Source organism: Telmatherina bonti (assembly GCF_933228915.1).
Source record: "Telmatherina bonti genome assembly, chromosome: 4".
NCBI classification, from domain to species: Eukaryota; Metazoa; Chordata; class Actinopteri; order Atheriniformes; family Telmatherinidae; genus Telmatherina; species Telmatherina bonti.
Window position 1 is genome coordinate 32,275,206 of NC_136622.1, and position 17,419 is coordinate 32,292,624.

Sequence of the window (17,419 nt, forward strand, 5' to 3'; positions counted from 1 at the left end):
GTAACCGTCTCCATAGCAGCAACGCCGACACAGACGGCTTTCAGTGGAAAACAGAAAACGCAGGCCAGTCTCTGAGGCTCTTCCCCGGCCTGCAGAAGCCGCTCTGATGAGCTCTCTGCCAGGCAGGTTGCAGCTCAGACACACAACCAGCTGAGCCGGAGTTCCTGTCTGGCACGGCTCTGAGGAAGACTGCAAACGTACTCGTCATTATGACAGGAGAAGGCTCCCCAGTGATACAGGAGGGTGTAAGGGAAGATTATTTTAAGGCAGTTAAAGGTGTATGCTGGGGGTCTGAGCCTTCATCAACCCTCCCTCCCCCACCTGCTTTGCCAGGAGAAATCGAATTTGTCCTCCATGTTTAGGGAGCAGGGCCTCCTCAAATGGCTCCCCCTAGGCTCCCCCCGGCAGGAAGATGTCACGTAGGCAGAGGAAGGGAAAATAACGCGGATCCGACCTCTCTGAGGAACTCTCTGTGCGGTGGGCTTTGGGTCATCGCCAGTCTTGACATCATCCGGCGCTGGGACCCAGATGTACAACTCTGGTGGTACTTTTCAGAGCAAGCGAACCCAACAATGAGTCTTCCACAAAAATCTGAGTTTTTTTCCTTCTAAACCCAGATGACAGGTAAGAAATTGATGGCAGAAGAGATATCAGAAGAGAAGCTTAAAGGAAATACAGCGGATACGATCGGTGCGGATCTGTTTAACATGTCCGGCAGGCGAGGGTCCGGGGGATCCATCTGGGGACCACTGCAGAGGTTTACCTCCTCACTTCGGTGAGTTTTTCCTCCTCCTCTGATGCTCGTCTCTCTCTTAATCCCAGTAGAGTCTTTTTTTTCCTGCAGGATGACTTGAAAGATGCCATAAAGCTTGACAGCAGTTTATTTCCTCCCCCTGTCAGTTGTGTGACCTGAGATGAAAAATAACTCGATAGTTGGATGTCTCTTGCTTTGTAAAAGACAGGACTGTGAAGTACAATAAAACTATTGTTTCCTCTTCTTATTCAGCTTTGTTGTGATTTAATATCTTTGAAGGATGCAGCTGGAAAACTCTTGATTTTAATAAGAAATTAATAGATGCAAAAAATGAGAAAATTAAAAAAAAAAAAAAAATTATATATATATATATATTTTTTTTTTTAACAAATTACTGGTTTAAAATTTGACCTGTTTGGGGACTGGTTTAACTTAAACTGGACATATTTAGCTTTATAAATGGGGATATTTTAAAATTCCTGGTATGATACAGTATTGTTGTTTAACAGTGTAGGAACTCCCTTTTTGTGTGTTTTGTCATGTAATGCTTCAGATGTTTTCAGAGGCTAACGTGTATAGAAGCTGATCCCTCACTGAGTCATGCTGTAATTCTCGGTAGAATATGGTTCAGCATTGAACTGATAGAATAAGTAAAGTGTTCCTTAACATGTTCATTTCCAGAGTTTACATGTTTTTTCTACAATAGGGTAGCTTTCTAGTTTCCCCTTCATGTAGGCTTTTTTCCTTTATATGCATATGCATATATATGTATATATATATATGTATATATATATATGTATATATATATATGTATATATATATATATATATATATATATATATATATATATATATACAGCCTCTGCACAAAATGCACTTTCTGCTAAATGTATCTGCTCTTACAGAGCTTTCCACTAAACTTTTTTTATACGTCTTTAAACCTGTTGCTGGCTTCCAGTTTTTTTTTTTTTTGTTTTTTGTTTTTTTTTAAACATATTTAGAGTAACTTTATGCTTTAAAAAAAAAATCCTAATCCTCTCTAAAGATTTGTTATAGTGTGACTATGATCATATAATTAATCTTATGAATTTAAATTTATTTATTTATTCTTTTATTTATTCATTTATCTCTGTATTTATTTATTTATTATCTATTTATTTATTTATCTATTTATATACACAGAGACCATTTTGGAAAGACGTTTGGGAAACAGCTTTACAGTGGATTGCTGCTCGGTGCTCCGGCCTCCTTATTTGGAAATTTATTTATAAGTTGTACTGGGGGAAAAAAAACTGACTATGATGCCATCATAGTGAATGAAATTTACATAATCTAAACAGGAGAAAAGCGAGTCTGCATTGTTTTAACAAGCACAATTTAATGAATCCCGCTGAGCAACAGTCGCTTCAAAACACCTTTACAGATGAAACACAAATCAGTCAGACAGCTCAGTACTTCTGCTCGTCAGCAGTCGAAGGGGGAGAAAAGTTAAACTAGAAGAACCAGAAACAGGAAGGATGTAAAGCGTTTTTTTTAGCATCATCTGGGAACGCAGTCCTGATTCCCAGGTGGGTGCTTATCTTCAGCATTTTGTAGTCTTGCCAGAGAACTCTTGTTAGACAAACCTGCACATGGTAATATTTTAATAGCTTCTGCTCCCCGAGTCCATTTCAGCATGTTTCAAACACCCATTGGCTGGGGAGATGGCCCCTCACTCCACCTGCATGTCAAAGATATTAATGGTCTTGTGTCACTTTGTGGCTTGAGGTTCAGACACCTCCCTTCCTATTTTACTGGACACGGTCACTTTTCCACAAGAAGGAGGGGGGGGGAGTCTGTCTGCCTGACCGTCAGCTGAGCTTCTGTGGGGAGAAAAGCTGTCTGAGGAGCCGGTTGTGTCTCCTCAGACATGCAAGAACAATTGTTTTCATGTGCCAGAGAGTTTGGCAGGGCCTTCAGACAGAGGGAGGATGATTGAGGGCCGCAGAGTGAATAGAATGGATGGGTGGGGGGAGCTGGTCAGAGGAAATCCCAGAGAAGAAATTAAGGGAACAATACAGATCCTCGTAACACTGCTGTTTTGTTGCAGGCCTGGCCAATCAACCCCCAGCAGCCAGCCAGCACGCCAAAGCCCAGAAGCAGAGGTGAGAATCTAGCAATGCACACTTATTATGAAGGGCTTTTTGCTTCCTTAGATAAACAAGCGGTCAGTTTCAGCTCTGCACTAAGTATCATTTCAGCCAGTTACAGCTGCATTCAGTGTTACAAAACAAAGACATCATCCGCATGAAATGGGTGGAAAGGGAAACATTGCGAATGGAGACAGAAGGAATCATTTCCTCCAGTCTCTTGGTGTTTTTGTGGAGGTTTGAGATGAAAAAGAAGTCGAGTCTTGTTGTGAATCAGGAGTAACAGAAACAAGATGTAAAGATACCTATGACATTTACTTAAAACTCTCATCGGTCTCTTCTTTCAGTTTTGCATGTCTGGGTGATTTTCTAAATGAAAATGAGCTCCTTGCCATCGTGCGAGCGCACCTGCAGAATGGTTGCGCTGACATTGTTTAGTAGTGTGGTTCAGAACACTGAATCCTTGCAATGCCTGCAGAGACAGTTTGTTCGACCATTCACGGTGCTCCAGTGATAAAGGTGGTCACGTTCTGCCTATTCCTCTGACTCCACATTGAGATGTAGAGCAGGTTTTAGACCCTTCATCCAAAAGGCCTGGGTTAAAAATGAGCACTTACAGACACACTTCTCGGTTAATGCAATCATCCAGCCTAAGTACGAAATGTTCCCCTCTGGTTTCATCATCATCAGCTGAACATTATGATAATAGCAACCGTTACCATGGTGAAACACAAAGCTAAGACACTGACAGGGTTAAAGAGTGTCATCTCCACTCCAATCCTGGTTCAGAGAGTGTGGATAAAAGATAGGTGTTTCCTCTTTATGCAACCTGCATTCTGGCAAATAGTCGGAAGGTGACTCCTTTGGTTCCTTAAAAAAGTGCAGAGGAAGAGACCATACATGTTGCTCACACTTGGCTGCAGGTTGGGATGGGAGTGCAAGCTTATAAAGAGCACTTCCTGCTATCTGCGCCTGCCACTGTGCTCCACTGGTTAGCTTTGGGTAAACAGAGTAAAAGATAATATTTAAATCGTACAATTTGGTAACAGAATGAAAGAGATGGCTTTTGGGGGGAAGGGGGGGTAACATCGGTCGGAGAGAAATTTAAGCAACACATGCACTGTATGAGATTACTGATCCTGATCCACAACCTCAGTCAAGATCCCTGCACATTGGATAACATGCTTTTAGACCAGAGGTGTCCACAGTCAGTCCTCCAGGGCTGCAGCCTGCTGATTTTGGATATTTCCTGCTGCAGCACACCTGAACGAGTCTGGTGGGTAAACATACTGCCCTGTTTGATCAGAGAGACATCTAAGATCTGCAGGATTGGTGCCTTCAAAGACCGACACTGGAGGCTCCTGTTTTAGACCAAGTGGTCAAAGTTTTGCAAATACTACATGTAAGATATGTAAAGAGAATATGTAGTGGTCAGTTATGTTTGTTTTATCTATTAATTATTATTTTTGTCTGTTTAATACTGTATGACTGTTGTTTGTCCTTACATGTTTGAAATAAATTCCACGAACAAACAAACAAGCTTTACTGCAGGCGTTTTGTGCTGAATTTGGATTTCTGCAAAGTCTGACTACCTTTTTTTTTTTTTTAGACTAATTTACTAAACTGTGTTGAGGACTAAAATACTTCCCGCGCCATGCAGCGGGAGTACAAGTTTATTACCTCCGCTAAGTTGTGTGGCTAAGTTATTGTTTTTGCCAGAGTTTATCTGTCTGTCAGCAATTCTATGCAAAAATACTGGACAGATTCTCATGATTTTTTTTTTTAGATCTTGGTCTTGTTTAGAGTCTAATTTAGACTCCATTAAATTTAGGGTGTAATCATGAATTCTTCAAGTCTGCATGGAACTCCAATAAATGATCAGGAGTTAAAAAAAATAAATGATAAGTTCCCACAAGATTCTATGATATTTTAGGTGTTTTGTAAACTAGAGGTAAATGAAATGCGGTCATAGCATGCCTGTTTTTAATTCAGGGCCTGAAGATAGTAGGCACTCATTATTAACCATGTCCCCAGCACACAGAGACTTCTCCAGATATTCATAATCTTTTGATAATAATATGTAATGTAGATGATAGAACATTCAAGCAAGTTTCTCCTCAAATCTAAGAGGCTGTACCTCTCCAAGGTGCTCTTTGTGTTATTAGTTATGTTACTGCCACGTAAACTAATTCCTTGCTTTTTTTTTTTTTTTTTTAAAAAAAGAACAATTTTATATTATTACTTTATTTATTACTTTATTTATTTATTTATTTTTCTTTCTTTTTTTGAATACGGAAAAACTAACTACTTGCAGTCTGTTTTTATTTTTAGTACCACCCTGCTTGTTTATTCTTTTGTTGCCCTTTTTTCAAATTGAAGTAAAATAGTCAAATGTTTTCCAATAAAAATTAAATATCAGTTTTTGAGATTTGTTTTCATATTTTTTAGGAACTATGGTTGGATTTTTTCCCAGTAAAATTCTTGTATAAATAATAAAATAACTTGTTTTATATCCCAACATCTTCCATTTCTGTCTCTGGCACGAACATGCTGGTGCTATTGAGGTCTATCAAAGAGCTATATGTCTGTCAAACCCTTGTAAACATGTATGTCCTTCATGGGAAAGTCTCTGTATTCAGGGCCTGTGGGAGAGATGGCGGAACCATTGGGATGTTTCATCTCAGCGAACAGAGCAAACAGTCAGAGGATTTCCTCAATCAGAGGCGACAGAGTGTGCAGCGAACAGCCTCCCTGACAGAAACATGGAGGCCAGCGCTAGCAGCTGGGCGTGCTAACAACCTCTGGGATTTACTGTGGTGTGCAACACCCTTTAAATGCAGCACTGAGAGGCAAACTTAAACACATACATTCACACAATGCACGTGCAATCAGTCATATTTCATTCAGTTTTGATCAGTTTTAAAAGCCTGTTTTTGGTACAGCGCTCTTATTTCCTTTTGACATGTTTGCATGAACGTTAAAACTATCTTCTGTTTGACTGTATTTCACTTCATGCAGTGGTGAAATAGCAGCACATCTGCAGCTGAAAGATATTTCATGAATGTGGCGTATCATGATTTTACATGGGATATTTATGTCTCACTCTGACTTTGCTCCTGGTCGCAGATCTTAAACTCCTCACAGCTGCAGTTACTAATGTCCAGTGGAAAGTGGCCAAAAAAAAAAAAAAAAAAAAGAAAAAAATCCTCATTTCCACTTGTGTTTTGTTGTGAAATTAGTACATTTCTGTGCCTCTGTTCTTGCAGTGCCAGCTGCTGCTGAATGAGGTATTGTTTGATGTGAGATGGGGGAATCCAAAGAGCTCACGCTTCCCTTTTCCATAAAGTCACCCTGCTATTAATAACCATATATCGACCTCTTTTGTCAACAAGAACGACACATACAAATAATATGCTTGAAGAGAGACAATGGTCAGTTCCCCTTCCATAAAAACAACAGGATGAGCCAGACTTGTAAGTATGTGTGTGTGTGTGTGTGTGTGTGTGTGTGTGTGTGTGTGTGTGTGTGTGTGTGTGTGTGAGTGTGTGTGTGTGTGTAAGTATGGTAAGATTTATGTGAGCCTGCTGCATGCAAGATGGAAGAAACATTTCAATGAACACCTTCAGTGTCTTTCATCTTCAACGTATTTCATATTCCACCTTTTCATCAGATTATTTGTTATTATTATTATTATTATTATTATTAATAATAATAATAATAATAATAATATATTGTAACCAATTTTTTTCCTCAACTAGGATTTAATGCAAAAGTAAAGTTTTTTGGATGTTTCCTGAGGCAGCACTGAATCAGTCTGGTGGGTAAACGTGCTAGAGTTAGGTGTGTTTGATCAGGGACATTAAAAAAACAAACTTGCAACATTAATTCATTTCCGTGACAAAGAAAATAAACCTGTTGAAGCATTTTTTCTGTAAATCAGTAGGATTGACTGTATAATCGTAAATAAAGAGAAAATCTCAGAGCGGCTGGATCTGTGAAGGAAACACAGTAACAGATTTAGAGTTCAGGTTTTAGTCTTCTACAAGACTTATGTAAATATTGCAAAGATTTGTAAAAACCTGCAAAGCTATGTAAAACAGTGTTATATAACTTTGTTCTTAGTTTTCACTTATTGTCAAGTTTCTGTTGTGGAAATCAATACATAGTCTCAGAGGTATTTCTGAAAGCTTTTGTCAGTTTTGCTGCCTTTATAAATGCAAAGAAATAAAAAACCAAATATACATTAATCTTTACTAAGGTACCATCCGTTGATATGAGCCTTTTTTTCAGATGCATAGATGTGAGGGAGAAAGCTGTCCTGTCGTCTGATCAATAAAACTCTGTAAACTCTTACAGACTATGTTGCTAAAGAGCCAAAGGTGTGACCTAATCCCACCTGGGAATGCGACTCCAAGTTTAGACAAACAAATTCTAACAAAAGAACCAACGTAAATTATCTTTTAAGTGGGGAAACCTCAGATATCCAAGTGTAAGTGAATGCAGCACGTGATATTCTCATTTTCCTCATAATATAACGATATTTGCACAGTCATGATCTTCTGTAACCCGATGCATAAAACATGACAGAAATGGCTTTCTAGAGTAAGAGTGAGAATAAATATGGGGGTAAATAAATTAAAATTTGGTGTTAGTATTTAACATTTAATGTTATGAAATATCCCTGCCTCTCACCTGATGATTGCTGGGACCAAATCGGCTCCAGCTTCCCTGCAACCCTGAATTGAACTAGTATAGATAATAAATGAATAAATTAAATGAAATATCACTGCATGCCATGTAGCCCTAAAATAGCCTCTGCAACTATAAAGCAGGACATGGGAAACAGTGCTGGGGTATCTAACATTAGGAAGCTAAAGTTAGAAAACGCTTGTGAAGATCGTGAACCATATGCAAGTCAAGCAGACACAGCTGCAAACAGCTGCACGTTTGGCTGCAGTTTTTTCTCTCCACATCTAAGTTCCTGCATCAGTACGGCCATGTTGTTGCTCATGAAGCTGCAGTAATCAGTATTAACTTGCTATTTTCTTCCACAGCTAATAACAAGCACGAGTACAGACTGATATTTAAGGAAGAGGATGTGGGAGTCAGAACACTGTTGAACATGATGACTGCAGCAACTCAATTGGCACATGATGCTGAATAAACACATATAAAACTAATGATTTTTGTTCTCATTAACATTTAAGTATCTCAAGTCCTCTGTAATATAGTGGTTAAATGCTGCCTTTATTATTAATCCTAAATGAACTATGACTGATGGGGAAAAAAACAGCTGGTTAATTAATTTGACTAATTCTCCATTACATAAAATGACCTTTAATTGTGTTAAACAATTATTTCCTGAGATCCAGATTTTTTTTTTTTTTTTTTTTAAGTTTAAACATGCATACATGTCCTTTTACTGTTACAAGCAACTGGTCTCTTTGTCTCTGAATTCCCAGTTAAATGAGGAAGAGAGAGTGGTATTCTTCTTTCCTCTTATTTGTTACACAACCGAAGTCCTTAGCATGTGAAAGAAGGCTGGAAAACATCACACAACTTTATGAATTCTACTTAGGAAAGATATTTCTATCTATCTGGAAGTCTTAAAACAAAAGTTTTGACCTGTAAATCGTTTGTAGCAGCATAACAATGACAACAGAAAAACTATATTTTAAATGGTTTCTCTTTCAGAGATGAAAATAAAAACAAAAACTCTTTTTTTCCCCCTGTTCTGATCGTAGTGTCTAGAAATTTACCCGGGATCCAGATCTGTCTTTGAGATCTAGTTCAGGCTCAAATTGGCCTCTTTCACTTTCACAGGAAGCAGACGTGGTTTTAAGTGGTCTCATTTTTTCTTGAAACCTTTTGAATAAGATTTTCTCAACAATAAATAAAAATAAGATCAAATAAAATGATAACTGTAATTAATACCAAATCCTCTCAGTAATTCCAAAAACCTCCCTTTTTCCCGTTCTGGATCACTGCATCCAGCATGTTGCCAGGATCTGCCAGATCTGTCCCTGATATCTTGTTAAACCTGTTGGGAACTCCTGTATTTTTTAGCCAAACACCTTAATCATTTATTGGGCAGATGCACTGAAAATGATAAAGAATCCTTCAAAGAATTCCCAGATCCAGATGGTGATCCGGATCACTCCCAGTATTTAATGGCGACTAAGATCAACCAAGACCCCTTCTCAGAGAAAATCTGTTGTGTTTGCATAAAGTTACTAACAAACAGACATACGTTGGGGAAGATCAAGCTGCAGCCGAGGATGATGGGAATTTTGACCCAAAGAAACAGGCTACTAACAGGAAGCTAGAATTTTAAACATGGGGGGAGAGAGTGGGCAAGACGTCATCAGAGAACCAGATACTAAGAGAAGAACTTGTGTTTCCATCTCTACCACGCACACACACACCCACACACACACACACACCCACACCCACACACACATGGTAACTGTCGTCACATCAGAGATACATGAGCTTCTGTTGTTTGGGGTGCAGTAGATCTTCTCCTGCTAGCAGTTCTGGATCTGGTGGAAGTAGACCAGATCCTCATTATTAACCACAATGAATTGTGTGGCTGTCTTTGTGTCGGTGGGGGCTGCTGACATTGTGGGTGGGGTTTGTATCAGACCCCACCCCTATCTGTCTCCCTCCTCTTCACAAACAAAAAGTTAGAGATAATTCCCTTTTCTCATGATTCTTAAATCTTCCTGTACAAAATCAGACTGGTTACAAACTATATTTACATCCATCCATTTTATAAACCCCGCAGTCCTCTTAAGATCCTCTTATATGTATGTATATGTTGTCTTCACCATGATTCTTCCTGTTAAAATGCTCAAATTTGCCTGTTCCGCTTTGTCAGGAAATAGACGTGGTTTTAAGTGAAGCAAATATAAGACCCTACCTTCCTCGTAGACAACCCAACTGCCAAGCTAAGACATGACTCAGATGATAATCCTCATTGGCGTGAGTTAGTTTTTTTTCCTTTAAATTCATGAAAATGCAATCTAATGTATTTTATTCATCTTTTTATCAATCCAGAAATGCATTTGTGTGAGCATTGTGCCTTGATTGTGTATCAGGTGCTGCTGGTGCTTCACGTACCTCAAAGTCAAACAGACACTGTAGCAAACTGCAGAGATAATGTTACCCTTCACTGTCCAGCTGTCAGAAGCGACGACATGGACTTCAACTCGTTGGCATGGTACAAGGTGAGTAGCACACTGCGAAATAAACTTCTGATGTTTTACATTTCACTTTATTTGGAAACATTTTGTTGTCACTTTGAACAGATATGTAAGAATAAAAAGGAAGGAATTATCAGGAAAAGTAAAGATGACGACACTGTATTGAAATACAACTTGACTTGGCCGGCTACATTTGGAGCGAGGCACAGCCTGCTGCTCTCCAATGTGATGCCCACATTTTCAGGAACATATGAGTGCAGCATCATGGCTAATGTCGGGGGTAGAAATGAAAAAGGGAGAGTCAACCTCAAGATTAACGGTAAGATTTGAGTTTAATATCCATCACCTTCTGTTAAAGTCTTTTTAAAGTTACTAAAACGTGCAACACACAAATACAATCTTTTTTTTTTTTTTTTTTTTTTTTTTACATTTTTTTCTTTTATATTTAATCTACAAGTTTCAGATTTTTATTTATTTATTTTTGAGTATCAAGTCATTTATTTCTGTTGTTCAATTAAAGATTATTGGTTATTACATGTAGTAAGTAATCTTGTATTAGTTTTCATATTCAGTTAAACTGTGAGTCAGACATCTCAGGCACTTCTCATGTTTATAACTTAGCGGATAGCATGTATTGCCTGAATCTCCGAACTTAAATATGTAGCTGTGGTTTCTTCAATGTATGAAATAGGCAAACACACACAGAAAGATGCAGATCTCTTAAATAACAGCCACATACATGTGACAACAGGGTCATAGTTACATTTAAAATGATCTGTTCATGCTGACTTGTAGATGAAGTTTAAGACAAATGATTTTAAGTTGTGAGCAATAAAACATTTCTAGAGACTCTATCATGAAGTGTTTGGAGCAGGGTTTGCTGTCGGCTTCCACAAACGGTGACAGATTGTATGAAACCACAGCAAAAAGCAGGAAACATATTTTAAAAGGCTTTTTTCTGGTTGCACCATACTTTCCATTTCGCCTCATCCTTTACTGTATATGTTTTCTGCACAACCTCTGTCGTGACTACAGTAACACACAATCTGCTAACAGAGAATGATGTTATTTGACTTAAAATATAATAAACAACCTCCCTTTTTTTCTTTTTTAAATTGTTTATTTTAATATAGAGTGTCAGACCAAGGCTGAGATGACAACAAATACATGGACTACAAATGCACCCAGCCTAGTAACAGTCAGGGACCTGCCGGTCATTTGGACCTCCACAGGCTATGCTGTGCTGGCAATGGCCAAAATCCTCCTGTCTTTCATCATCGTCTGGGTAAACCTGCTCTATTCTGTTGTGTATGGGGTTACTGTGAGTAACAGATCAACAAAATTAAGTCTCTTTATTGACAGACACAGCTGACATGCTTTGTTATGGACGATCAAAATGAACGACATCAACAGGTTAGATGCTGTGGAAATGTAAAGTTTTCCTTTTTCAGATTACCATATAGGTCCTTGAATGCATCGTATCAGAAGCATTAATACAGCTAATATAAAGCATTCTGGTCATTTCCTGCCAGGACATTAGCAGCTTTTTCTCACAGACACGAGCAAATACATGAAAGAAACACAGACTCATGTTATCCGTGTGAATAACATGACGACACTGAGCACATTCTACTGTTTTTCCTTTTAATTTATTTTTAAAATAAATAATTAAAATCTCAGAAATCATTTAGGATGCAGGATATATTGAGACTGACCTTCTCAGTGATAGTTGTAATTTAATCAAATACAGAGAAAATTAGGTGAGACAACTTCAGTTTGGTCTTTGGCAGATCTGATTATAACTTAATGTTGTAACTTGTTAAACGTTTTCAGATGGTATAAAGTGTTATTGTAGCACTAGAGGTTGTCTAAAATGTATATTTTAACAAAAATATTGTGCATTTCTTCTGGAAAACATCAATTTAAGTCATAGATGGGCTACAGAGTCACATAATAATGACAATGAACATTTTTTGAAGGATTTTTTTAATGGTAAAGTAAAATGTTACAGATTGATGACTGGGAGCAAATAATTTTTCTGTTTTTTTTGTCATTTTTATTAATACATTTAATTATCTGAATTTACAATCATATCAATGCACAGGGCACTGCTTAATAAGAATATAATAAGCATATTTAACAGCTATCAACAACTTGAATCAAAGGCAACTGAATGTTTTTATTGTTTTATAAAAAAGTTTAGCCTCTAATCCAAAATACTTCCTCAGTTTTGGATCAGCAGTGAAACAAATGGAGAAAAATATCTTGAAACTTGTAGGATTATCCAGTCTGGGTGACTGAGAATCTCCACCAGCTTAGTTTACAGTTTATTATTGAGTGCATTTATACATATCATGTCACACGGAGAGAAATGTTTGTCACAAGTTTGGTTGTGTGCAGAGTTTTTCTTTATTATTTTTTAAGCCTATTCTCTTTATTTCTGGTTAAGACAACAGAAGGAGACCACTTCATGAATGAGATGAACCTGTAATTTAATGGTATAAAAGGCCACAGCCATGTTTTATCCTTACATTACCTTACAAAAGCACTAATAAACAAAAATGCCACAATTTTTTCCAAATACAGTATTTTACTGCTATAGAATTTGTGTGTATTAATGATAATTTACTTCATAATTTATTTTAATTTAATATATAAAAAAATTTCTAAAATAATTTCATAATAATATGATATAAATATTCTGTAAAAATATAGCTTTTTCATTAACTTTTCCAATTTATCACTGAGACAAACTTGGGTCATTAAATTGCATACATTTAATTTGAGTGTTTATTTATTCTTCAGTGAGTGATATTAGATGATTTAATATGTGCATGAAAGTGGTTCATTTATAAATATACCATCCTCATTCATGAATGTGCAGGAGAAAAAAGCTTGTTAAACAACAAAAAACTACTTTAATTTCAGTCATATGCAGAAATATATTAATTTATATCTGTATTTATTTCCTCCTTTACACCAAAAATCATCTCTGGAGCTGTAAATATAAATAGGACTTTCAGGCCACCTGCCAAAGCAACTGATGACTGTTTGCTCCCCACTAAATGACGATTTCCAGTTATGCCGATGTTCATCTTTTGACAGTCTCTGGTCCCAACCCCGACCTCGTGTTATTTAGTTAAAAAGGTTTAGGTTTCTGTCGGTCTCTCTCTCTCTCTACGAGGTGTTTTTTCGTTTCCTCTTCTTTACTATTCTCTTTCTGTCCCTCTTCTATCCTCTCCAGTCCAGCAATACAAACTTTGTAATACAAACAATCATGCAAACTAAATAGAAAAATAAAAATAAGGATGCAGAGTATCAAGGGGAGCATTATAGATATAATTGGCAAAGTAAATTTGCTCAACACAATCAGTAGCATCCAGATCATCATTGTGCTTGCTTAAATGCTAGACAGGAAAATAAAAGTTTTAAAAGTTTACAGATAATTTATTTTAGTGAATGAGACTTCCTCAGTGGACACAGAAGATGTTTGCAGGAGTGGAGACATCATACAAAGACCTTTGATAGCTCGGTATCGTGTAGGTGCACAAAAGCGTGCATTATTTGAAATAATATTTGCAAATGTGGATTAGCATTTCTTGCAGACATATTTTTGCTCAACCGAAATCCATTTTCTCTGTTTAGAAACCTTTCGTTTCAGTTTTTCTACTCATGTGTGTGGGTTTGTGTTCCACTCTCTCAGGTTTCTGAGGCATGTGCATGGATTTGCGTTCTGACTAGATCTGTAGACTCACTGGGAAAAAAAATCTAAAAAAAAAAAGAGAGAGGACTTCCACAAAGAAGTAAACGAAGCTTCTGTGATTGATTACATGGGGAAAAAAAAGCAGCGAGACCAAAACAAAATCATTTTCACAGAGCTTGTTTTTTTTGTTTGTTTGTTTGTTTTTCATAAATATTTGCTACTTAAAATTCACAACAATTTTTTTAGTTCTTTATTTGGTTTGTTAATTATGCTGTTAGAATTTGCTGCAGCAGGAAGTGATAGTTATCTTTAAACTCAGGTGTTGTTAAATGGAGGATCTCGTTGTCCAGTTATGTCTTTTTCAGCCTCATATTTGGCAGGAAGTTTTAAACCTCTGCTACAAAAAGTAGTTTCTGAAGCAGTTTCCTTTTTAGTTGCTCTTGGGGTTGGAGGATGTTGATGTGGTCGTAGGGGTTGCTTTATGCTGTTTCTATATTTCACATATGAATAAATACATGTACATGTGTGTGTGCATATACATATACACACACAAAGTATTCAATTTTAAAAAATAATTTAATCACAGGCTTTGTAATTAATCTCAAGTAATTCACATTTTAATTGTATAACAGTATTTGCCCCCCCAACCAAAAAAAAAAATCAACATTTTTTATAAGTGTACTTCAGCGGATGACTAAATCAAATAATAAACACATACTATATTTGTAAACTCAGGCTCTAATAATGTCTAGAGAAATACATTTAATTTCTTTTTCAAACAAAACTGAACACATCAAAGATTAAAATGTCATCTAACAGCTTCAGTCTACAACATGTTACAGAACTTTTAACTTTTTAAATGTCTTCAACCACACTCATCAATACTATTTATTAATATGTGACAGTAAACCAGACAGTGTTGTGACTTCAGTCTGCTCATGCAGCAGAGGCGATCACCTCCTGCTCTGACTGCAGCTTGAAGGTGGATGCTGTGTGAGGAGTAAGCTTAGTGTGTTCTTCTGAATTCTTTACATTACTCACCTCAATAACACCAGAAAAAGCTGCTAGACTTGTTGATACTCACTTTTTCCTTAAATTAAAGTTGCTAGAGGGTCTGAAAAATAAAATATAGCACCAAAGTTCTACATTTTCCTCCGTCTACAGTGTCCATCAGTGCAGTCGGTGCACTGGGAAATTGTGCACTGCCAATTGTTCCAGGATTTAAGACTGTCTTAAGGAAAAAGTCATTCCTGCTAAAGTTTCTGTAACAGAAAGATAAATGACATGTTAGTTTACCGAGTTTGGTTTTTCTAAACACACTGGAAGTACTATGAGGTGTGAAGCCCCCCCTCAGACTCCACAGCAGCTTCTTGACTATCGGCTGAGTTGGTGGAAAGACTGTGGGCGCTCTCGCTCCTGCACTAAAGGCGGCGTTTCCTCTGACAACGACTCCAACCTGAGAAACTGTGGTGGGAGGGAGGGGGGGGGTTAGGTTTTCTGTCTTGTTTACTAACCTGATCTGTTCTTCGTGTTTTTTTCCGTGATACTTCAGGCAATTCATACTATGTCCTGAAGACAACAGAAGAAGAGATGGTGAAACTTTTCAGTCCTTCTGAAGACTTCTGGGAAAACATGTGTATACTTTTTATGTAAATAGATGTTCTTTCTTCCTTTCTATTTACTGTATTTAAGATACATTTTTTCAATAAATCAGTGGTTGTTTATAATGCGTGTGTGTGTGCGTGTGTGTGTGTCCTCAGTGTCAGGACAACCAGTTAATGCCTTAGAAACTTGTAAAAAGGTCAACAGGAACAGACAATACAGGATGTGTGAGCTCAAATACCTGTGAGCTCACACACACAGTGGCTCCACCAACTACATTCAGTTTCTAAAAGCTATGTTCAGCATGTTTGTGAATAATAAAATAGTTTTCTATAAACCATTTGCCTTGTAATTCTCCTTCATTGCATAAAAGCTGTGATATTTCCGCCTCTTTAAAAGGAACATGTTCAGATATCTCTTGTGGCAACATTACTGGAGTAAAATTACACGAGTCATTCTGAGTTTCAGACTTCTGCTTTGATGTCCGAAACTCTTTTGTGCTCAGTTCAATTCATGCTTAAGAGGAGAACCGGCAGCTCAGCTGATGAACTATAAAGTTTCACTGCTGTAGAGAAATCCAGCAGCTGCAGCAGCAGCAAACACCACCTCTTAGTTTTCCACTTGCTGTACAGAGTCCGTTACAGGAAATATACCATATTATGATCATCACTGCCTTGTCTATAAAGATCAGACAGGCTTTTGTTCATCCCATGAGGGAAATTTTGAACTTTCACAGCAGCAAAAGGTGGGAAAAAAAACCAAACAGTACAGAAAATAACACAGAATGGTAGAAATTGGGGGAAATGACAGGTCTTGCAAGAAAAACAACATGAGGTAATACAAGGGGATTAAAATTTCAGTTGCAGCTGAAAATGTGAACAGACCACCATCTACTGGCAAATCTAAAAACCACCACAGGACAACAGTTACACATCAGCTGAGTCATGATGATTTGTTTCTGGGGTTCTACATTTACATTCATATATACTATACATATCCATATATGTTTCTAGTTTATCAAAGTCAAGGTATAGCAGGGAAACTGGAGCCTATCCCTGCCATAATATGCAATGCATAACAGAATGTGTAAACTTTACAATGTACATTTGTAAAATGTGCAAAAAGAGAAGGAGACAGAAGAAAAACCATCATGAAATAACACAATGGAGGTACTTCTGAAATTCAGTCTGAAGCAGGATGACAAGCCCCAACATTCAGCCGTACCTTCAACCGTAAGAAAAATGTAGTCCTGCAACAACAGATGGAGTGACTCCCACAGGGTCCTGATCAAGGTCACAGAGTCAGTCTGAAATTACATGAAGAGACAGAAGCTGCAACAGGACAAACACAAAACGCCATGAAGAATAAAGCGTCATCATGGAGCTCGGTTTGCATACACGTACAGAACGTTTTTTACAGTCTACTATTTTCATTATAGTGAACTTTTTTTCAATTTAATGATTTTGTTTCTGGCCCTGTGATGGACCGGTGACCTGTCCAGGGAGTACCTTGCCTCTCGTCTGATTGCTGAGATAGGCTCCAGCTCCCTAAATTTGCACTAGGCTAAGAAAATAAATGGATAGATGGATGATTTTTGTTTGTAAGAAATGCATTTGAAACAGTATTGAACAATTATCCAAAAACAAGTCTTCATTAACTTGTGTTTTAATGTGAAATGTGAATTAACAAGACTGTTAATTCACATTTCCTTTTTCGAGTGTTTAATCATTTGTTCTCTTGCTTTACTAGTGAATAAAAACCTATTCAGATTTTTTCTGTTTTATTTGACCCAGATGGATATGTCACTCGACTGTTTGTTTTCTTTTCTTTTCCTCTTCTATGTTGCTGTGTTGTACAGTTTTTATACCAGCAATCAAAGATAAAATTCCATTTTTGAGAATAAAATGAACAATAAAGCAGCCTGAGTTTAAGTCTGTTGTTTTTTACTCTTTAACCACTGGTGACCCTGTAGTTAATCATGTACTGTGAATCATTTTAGCACATCAGAATAGAAGTTTTGAAACTAT

General features: G+C 37.3%; 1 protein-coding gene across 4 annotated transcripts; it reads left to right on the forward strand.

The window, feature by feature from the left end:
• The first annotated feature begins 591 nt into the window (after window positions 1–591).
• On the forward strand, window positions 592–15,611 carry LOC306754715 (uncharacterized protein). 4 transcript variants are annotated; one of them, XM_079238778.1, is made up of 6 exons: window positions 592–775; window positions 2,843–2,897; window positions 9,763–9,866; window positions 9,983–10,111; window positions 10,193–10,406; window positions 11,221–11,559. In XM_079238778.1, exons 3-6 carry the CDS (start codon window positions 9,840–9,842, stop codon window positions 11,457–11,459), a joined length of 609 nt encoding a protein of 202 aa, XP_079094904.1. In that variant the 5' UTR covers window positions 592–775; window positions 2,843–2,897; window positions 9,763–9,839; the 3' UTR covers window positions 11,460–11,559. The 4 variants fall into 4 exon arrangements, with proteins under 4 accessions (XP_079094904.1, XP_079094905.1, XP_079094906.1 ...); XM_079238780.1 differs by lacking the exons at window positions 592–775; window positions 2,843–2,897 and adding exons at window positions 6,159–6,355; window positions 15,343–15,611 and having other exon boundaries at window positions 11,221–11,372; XM_079238779.1 differs by lacking the exon at window positions 2,843–2,897.
• The last annotated feature ends 1,808 nt before the right edge of the window (window positions 15,612–17,419 follow it).